The sequence below is a fragment of the Oratosquilla oratoria genome, unplaced genomic scaffold (genome assembly GCF_046742065.1).
Source record: "Oratosquilla oratoria isolate Oo_2021 unplaced genomic scaffold, ASM4674206v1 SCAFFOLD65, whole genome shotgun sequence".
Taxonomy (NCBI): Eukaryota; Metazoa; Arthropoda; class Malacostraca; order Stomatopoda; family Squillidae; genus Oratosquilla; species Oratosquilla oratoria.
Window position 1 is genome coordinate 1090033 of NW_027467729.1, and position 8939 is coordinate 1098971.

At 40.9% G+C, this 8939-nt stretch overlaps 1 protein-coding gene across 1 annotated transcript in view; it reads left to right on the forward strand.

Annotated features, from left to right (window-relative positions):
• LOC143023833 (uncharacterized) overlaps nucleotides 1-1835 on the forward strand; it is a 27781-nt gene extending 25946 nt beyond the window's left edge. Inside the window, exon 4 of the mRNA XM_076182466.1 lies at nucleotides 412-1835. Coding sequence (XP_076038581.1) covers nucleotides 412-680 — 269 coding nt within the window. The 3' untranslated portion in view covers nucleotides 681-1835. The remainder of the gene's footprint in view (nucleotides 1-411) is intronic.
• The last annotated feature ends 7104 nt before the right edge of the window (nucleotides 1836-8939 follow it).

Here is an 8939-nt window from a genome sequence, read left to right on the forward strand (position 1 = left end):
GTCATAGTCTCGCGAGTGTAGGCAGGTAGCCTTTGGTGGACATCTGTCTAGTCAATATTTCGAGTTCTTTCTATTTTGGAGAATGTATAGTTTCATAACCGAAATCATCACGTCTGATTATATTATTCTTTTTATATATACTTACCAACGCAAATAGAGGGCAATAATATCATCGTCGATAAGAATGATATCATTTGTATGTGGCTGCTAAACTTCTTTTAAAACAACAACATGGCTGGAATTCAGTGGTGAACAACCATTGAATTAGCAGCAGTTGTAACGGAGTAAGTAAGAACAGCTACATAATGATCATCAAAAGAAAAGTCATTTATGCAATCAAGTCTACCTCTCTGTTGCATAACATCACTCGTATTGTACGACTACTCATTCCCTTCCCTTGCTTCATTCCAGGCGACAACACGGCAGCAATCCAGCGACGAAAATCCTCCGGTGCATGGAGTCTGATGGTCACGACACATTTCCTCCTCGTGGCCAGCACCTCCCTCCTCACCTCCCTCGTCAGTTTCCTCGTCCCACCAGCAGACTCCGCCCCAGACCCGCCCAGCGTCAGATCGGAGTCAGACCCCACGACCAAAGCTGCAGACGAGACGATATCCCATCAAAGAGCGGAAGAATCCAGTGTGACGTTTCAAATCGCGGTTCCTGATTGGTCGAGATGATCTGGGTGGGTGGCGAGAGGCTAAAGAAGCTCATTTGAGTACATAAGTAGACTTGGGCGAGGAGGTTCTGCTCCCCCTACTGTGAGAGAGACGCTATTTTTGCATCAACCTGGCGGTTCGTTAAGCTGGAGGAACAAGGATGACTACTATCTAGCATAGTTATTAATCTCATTGTCAAATTACAATTATCCGATGTTGTTTCATGTTTGTAGAGTGATGTGTGATATACGTAGCGCGCTAGGGCCCCAGTTGCTGTTTGATGGATTTCCTTTATTCATCAGTTTATTTACATTCAAATTCTATTCTAGTGAACGCAGATGGAAAAAAAAGTCTTTCGTATATTTTATTGTGCCTGTAATGGGTGAAGACTCTACTGATCATGTTGATTCATATCAGACATCTTATTCGAATCCTCAGTTGTACCGGTTCAGATTCTGTCAGACAAGATCTAATCCTTCATCCAAAGGCAACGGTGATGCTCATATGGAAGATAGTATCTTCCCAGAATACCTGGAATTTGTTCAAGAATTCTTTACATCTATTTTATTCTGGTAGTGTGACGGCTGAAAACCATAGATGAATGAACATAAAATCAGCCGTTTGAAATCATGCTCAAACTCTCTGTAGCAAAATTTAAGTAAATTACATATGCCATGTTACTTGTAAGAACTAAAAGATTTTTATGCTAGGTATGTTTCTTCACATGCACATAATTATATTCATGTTGTAAATAGATTATTAACAAAAATATTCCATGATGACGATTTTGATATTTTTTCTTGCCATGTTTTTACTCATAGAAAATCGCTAGTTTTGAATAGCATTCAAAGCTAGCCGGAACTACCATGTTATTACATGTATCAACCACTCCTTAAATATTCTCACTGGTGTGTGTGTGTACATTTTCAAACACATGTTCTTGTATATAAAATGGAAATCCTTTAACATGGGTTATGTTACAAAACTTTCGAAAGGACAAATCAAAAAATAACTCATAATATGTTCTTGTGTATACTGAAAAAATCCTATGACAGGCTGGATGCTAGTTCATGACGGAAAAAATGAAAAAAAAATTGGTGTATCGAAATAAAGACAGGAAAGTGAAGATCATGGAATATGTGATACTGTATAAAGAAAAAATCCAGTCGATGATGACTATTTTGTTTGTTTTTATTTTCTGCCTGGCATCTAACTATTTAACTCAACCGAAAGAAATCTCTCGTTCTCCAAATCATATAATTCATCTCAAGTAACTTGAACACGATGGTGATTATCGTTACATTAATTTGTCTACCACTAATGTAAGTGCAAAGGGAAGGCTGACCTAGGGCTGTGTGATATCTCCATGGGTATTCAACATATTGATAGATTCATGAAAGAAATATACGGACACTAAAAAGAGAGAGAAGTCAAAGTGAGAAAACGATGATGGAGAACACAAAACATAATTTTGTATGTGACTGGTTTAATGTTGGATTACTACGATGCATCAAAGATTAACGGAATGTTACAAGAAAGTATATACGTTTACAAATATATATGTATATATGTATGTGTGCGCGCTTGCGTGTGTGGTGTGTTTGTGTGTTTGTGTGTGTGTGTGTGTGTGTGTGTGTGTGTGTGTGTGTGTGTGTGTGTGTGTGTGTGTGTGTGTGTGTGCCTGTGTGCGTGTGTGTGTGTGTATTAAAGAAGTCATAGGAAAATCAGCTCTGGTACTGTGCAAGAAGAAAGGAAACTGAGAGTCCCAATGAAGTGGCAGCGGGTGACATGAATGCAAGAAAAAGTAGATAAGGCAGTGGCATGGTGGAAAGGGTTGGGCAGGGGTCGGCAACCTATGGCACGCGTGCCAAAAATGGCACGTAAGAGGGCTGACCTTGGCACACCAGTTGGTTTTGAAACCTTGTTATATCAAAAAATAACATCACTACTTCAGATAAACAAAATGTGACGACAGGAGATCAAACTATAACCAGATCGTCCAGGATTTAACATTTACTGGCAACCCCACTGCCTTAAAAGGGTGCATATAAGTTTAATATGAACTTGTGCACTCAAAAACACTGTTGGCATGCAGGGTTCTGCCAATCAAAAAACTGGCAGATCGTCTTTCGAAGGTTACCGACACCTGGAATGGAAGTCTGGAACGAAAGGAAGAGCAAAGGACAAGAGAGGTATTGTAAACGTGCCCTATGGGAGAGCTCATGATGAGGAATATTTTACAAGGAAAAGGCTACGTCATAAGTGTACTTGAAATAGAATGAACGTAAGCTCATGAGCTTTCTTGGGCCATGAACTGATGGACACAAGATTCCTGAGTAGGCTTCTAGGTATAAAACCACTAAGATAGGAAGCTCTATGAGTTTTGATTATTCCATTGTTGGACACAGTTAAAATATCATGTCCTAATAAATGAGGAAAAGGAATTATGGTACAGAATAAGCAAGGGGAATAGGGTATGAGAAACTAAAGTAATAACGGAATTAGGGAGAAAAGAGCACACAACAAAGGGAAATAGATATGAAAACGTTGGCACAGGAAATAAATAAAAAAGTAGTAACAACGAAAGACTGAGAGAAAAGTTCCCAAGATTCTCTTACAAAAAAAAATCGAACCTGAAGTCAATAGAGCAAAGAAGACAAAGCAAGAGCGGCGGCTGTCGGTGGGTAAAATGTGGGTAAGTTTCTGATACTCAGGAAGTGATAACGATAATGAGGGATGAGCTTAAAGAGTAATGAGGTTCCACTGAACCAGTCACACAAGGCCTATGGCGTTCAATAATGAATATTCAGAGCTTATCATACCCGGGAGACTGGGAAGAAGTAATGAACAGGAAAGTTCAAATTCTTCCTCTCAAAAGTGATGCGATGAACATCATTATGGGACAGGCTAGGAGTAAGCAAGGGTACACAGGAAAGAAAACAAAACGTAAAGAATGTTATTCATGTGAGTATATATATGCATATATATAGATATACGTACATATCTACATATATATGTATATATATACATATATATATGTGTGTGTATGCGTGTGTGTGTGTGTGTGTGTGTGTGTGTGTGTACAATATATATATATATATATATATATATATATATATATATATATATATATATATACTACATATAGCATATGTACCACATCTTCATAATGATTTCTAGTAATACTGACAACATTTGTATATAGACATTTTTTATTTCACACTTACTGCCATTGTATGTCTGAGGGTGATCACTGGAATAATTCTGAAACGAACGCAAATAAACTTGTATCTTAAGTTTGGTGTTTAATATTTACCTTTGAATAGAGTATATATATGTATATACATGTATATATATATACATATATATATATATATATATATATATATATATATATATATATATATATATGAAACAATCCGCTCAGGCGAAGGTTCGAATCCCAGCAGATGGATTTATTTCCTTATAAATATATATATATATATATATATATATATATATATATATGTACATATACATATATATACATATATATATATATATATATATATATATATATATGTGTACGTGTGTCTATGTATATGGAGATATTCGCATGTATGTGTGTGTGTTTACGTATGTATGTATAAAATACGAATGTATGCATGCATGTGTCCATTTATATATATATATATGTGTGTGTGTGTGTGTGTGTGTGTGTGTGTGTGTGTGTGGGTGTGTATGTGTGTAGGTGTGTGTGTATATATGTATGTGTGTGTGCGTGCGTGTGTGTGTGTGTGATATTCTTAACTCTTGTGTATGTTGGTATGTTAGGCCAGAAGGCACGTCTGGTATGATATAAGTATATGATATTACATAGAAATAAAATTTGTCTCTTAAAAGAAACTGCATAAAAAAAAGGTGTACTGGTGTTGGCTCTCCGAAGACGAGATGAAATTGAATTGTTGTTTGAGTAGTAAATATGAAATACCTTGGTTTACCTGAACTCCTGTTTCTCCTCGTCTGGCTTGAGGAGGAAGAGGGAGGAGAGGAGGAGGAGGAGGAGAGGAGGGGCAGATGTATAACCTCCTCAATCGGTAATCGTACATTACGTGTACCCAGTTATGTTTCTTGTTTACAGACGCATCTTTGTTTGGAATATTGGACAAGGAGTTGATTTTTCTAGTTTGGGACGAGTCCGCTACCATTCCAGTGTAGAACTGGATGTACTGTGGGTAGTAGTGTTCTGTTAAGAATAGCCAGGGTTTTTATCCTCGGATTTCCTATCGCATTAAAGAGTCCTAGAGGTGGTATAGGAAAGAGATTGGAAGAGTTTAGCACAGTGGGTCCCAATCTGTGTGACGCGGCACCAAAGAGTGTCGTGAGATCAACTGAGGGTGCCGCCAAATTTCAGGGCAAAAATCATTTTCGTATTACCGACTCTCTCTCTCTCTCTCTCTCTCTCTCTCTCTCTCTCTCTCTTCGGTAACCCAACACCGACTAACACACATTGCACATAGCTCATAATTATTGGCTATGCTGCTGTGCAAGGACAAAATTTTGTTACACTGATGTTGAATCAACTAAATACTGACAAACTAGAATTTAGATTTTCTAATAAAGGTCCCGGGGACTTCTGAAAGGCTTGGCAAGGGTGCCTCAAACCAGAAAGAACCACTGGTATAGCAGAACGGAAGGATAGTATAGGTTAGAAGATATATATATTGGAGATCAGTCTCTAATCATGAAGTGAGACTAAGAGTCATAGGAGCGTCATCATAATAGATCAAATATCCACTGGGTAAGACATACATTCCATACACTAAACGGGGGACATGATTCTGGGTATAATTTTTGTGTTGGAGGTTTGTTGGAGAAAGAGTGAGTTGGCTGGGCTCCGCGCACACGCCCTTGAGTCCAGGTTCCTCACATGTACCTCACACTGCTCTGTGGACAACTCATTCCCTCTGGGGTAAGATTGGACAAAATCGGCAGAACTGGTGAATTCCGACAAAATCAATGGGTCCCTTGTCACATTTTCGGGTCATTTCGGCAACTGTCTCCGATTGGGCCACTATCTCACCCACAGGTCGAGGGACACGAGGCCTCTTACGGATATCATACTGAGACCGCTCAGGCCAAAGTTACCGGAGCTAAAGGCGGGTTAGCTTCAAATTTAGCTATGCTCAGCGCAAACGCTCTTGGGTCCAGGATCCTTAGATGGACCTTACACTGCTCAATGGACGGTTCATTCCATCTGGGGCAAGATTGGGTCAAATCGGCAAACCTGACGATTTCACTAAAAATTAGATTTCCGGGTCATTTTGGCTACGGGCTCCGATTGAGCCACTATCTCACCCACAGGTCATACTGAGACCACTCAGTCCAAAGATGCCGCCGTTTCAAACGGGAACACAAAAATTCACCCACAGCTTCAACTTTAGCTGGGGGGTCCTGGAGCTGCAACGTCTACGTCGTGGGACCACCCCCCAACCCCAAGAGTTGGGGGCCAATCAGCAGCAACTACCCCTGGCCATCAGCTCTACGCAGATGGCACCGATCCCCAAGGAGGAGCTACGCCTACCTGGGGGAGTACCACAATCCTTTTTTCCAACATACAATGTTACGTTTTTTCTGCACTGAGGGGTGATTTTCCAGCGATCACCCCCACTTCTTCTACTTTTAGCCGGAGATGTAGAGAGCAATCCTGGGCCCACCACAAAATACACATGCCCAACATGCTCTAAACCCATTACTTCGAGCAGACAGACAAAGGGCTCAGTTCAGTGCAATATGTGCAAAAACTGGGCCCACCTCACTTGTACAACACTTGCTGACACAAACCAATACACAAACACTTGGACATGTTCTACCTGCCCTCCAGTAACCCCACTCCCACCTCCCCAACCACAGCCAACACCCTTACCCACTCCCAATTTCCCTTTGCCCTTACCCCCGATTAGTACTCCCCTTCCTTTGTCCCCGATCTCTCCTTTCCCCCCCTCTGACCCAGATCCTACACCTTCCCCACTACCACCCCAACCTCAACCCCAAACGGCAACATACAACACATACAAAACACACAACATCAACATATTACAACACAACATTGACGGTATTAACACTAAAAAACATGAACTTGAACACTTTCTTAAACAACACAACATACACATTGCAATTTTACAAGAAACAAAATTAAGACACTCACACAAAACACCATCATTTCATAATTACACCACCATCAGACAAGACCGGACTGACGGCAATGGCGGTGGACTCATCACCCTGATCCACCACTCCATCTGTTTTGTGGACACAAGTGCCACAACCAAAATTCTCCTCCCTACCACAGATAACACAACAGAAACCCAATCCATTCGTATCCGCACAGGCAACAATTCAACACTAACAATAGTTAACATGTACATTCCCCCCCAATCATCCCCCACAGTTCCAAACACCTTCAGACCTCAACTTAGCCAACTAACCTCAATCCCCAACCTGATCATGGGTGGTGACTTCAACGCCAAGCCGTCTGCCTGGTTTGTCGACAACCCTGACACAGACAGAGGGCTTGATATACAGACTCAATTCGACTCATTGACTATCATGAACAACACGCATAATCATACACATATCCCATACCAAGCCCTCTACACTCCCTCCTCTCCTGATATCACCTTTTGCTCCCCCTGCCTAACCCCAACAACATCATGGAGAGTGGTCGGAGCCCTTGGCTCTGACCACCTTCCAATCATCATCACCACCAAAACAAGATGCACCCCAGCTGGCCACAGACACACTTACAAGAGAGCTAACTGGGAAGCCTTTACTGAAGAGACAGAACAACATTTTGAAACACTTAACAGTACACCAATCACAAACATAAACAATGCTGTGCACGCTTTTAATACAATCATACAAAACGCAGACAAGAGATACATCCCTAGAGGCAACAGAAAATCACACAACCCCAACTTCACACCAGAAATCCAAGGCCTCATCAGACAACGTGACACACTTAAACACGATACCCCCACACCTATCCCTCAAAACATAGCAGACCAAATACAAACACTAAACACTGTGATTGCCAATAAAATACATGAACAAAAAACACAAAATTGGCAAAACTTTATCAATACACTTGATCACAAAACAAACACCAGCAAATTGTACAAAACACTCAACAGCATCACACTATCCAACAGTAACACTACACGCTCTCACGCAGCAATAATCACAACAACAGATAATCTACCCTCAAACAGACAACAAGCAAACGCACTCATACGTCATTTTGCACAGACGAGCCATCTTACATCTCACCCTAACGACCGACGCACCATTCGACGTAAGAAAGACTTCCCCACAGACTCAGACTATACACCCTTCATAGACAGTCAGACAAAACTCATAATGCATAATCTCAAGCACTCATCTGCCTGTGGCCCTGATAACATAAGCAACATCCACCTAAAACACATTGGACCACAAGGTATACACGCACTCACAAACATTGCAAACTACAGCTATTCACACAACACTATACCCGACATCTGGAAGCATGGTAAAATAATCACCATTCCAAAACCGAACAAAGACCCAACAATCCCAACATCGCACCGCCCAATCACACTTCTCTGCACCCCCTCTAAAGTCATTGAACGCCTAATAATTAAACTTGTCACACCATATATTCCCCTTGCTGACTCACAACACGGTTTTAGGCCACTACACTCCACAAACACTCTTCTGACAAACCTCACACAAAGAATTTTAGATGGCATCAATTCAGATAGGCCCCACCACAGAACACTTCTTATAACATTGGACATTAGTAAAGCTTTTGATGCTATCCCCCGCCACAACCTAACAAATAAAATATATAACACAGACATGCACAATAACACCAAAAGATGGCTGGCCAATTATCTGGCAGGCAGGAATGCTCATGTGTCATATAATGGCCAATCATCGCACATCAGAAACATTAAGAACGGAGTACCACAGGGCTCAGTTCTATCCCCCACATTATTTAATCTATACATGCATGACTTACCCACGCCAGACACCTCAGAAATACAAATCTCTTCCTACGCAGACGACATAACAATCACATGCACACATCGTAACACAGACAAAGCTGCAGAAATAATCCAGCCTTACCTTGACACACTCAACACATGGTTCATCACAAACAGACTCAAAATAGCTCCAACCAAATCTACAGTAACACTTCTCACCAACTGGACAAAAGAACACAAATACATACCTCATCTCTACATCAACAACACTCTA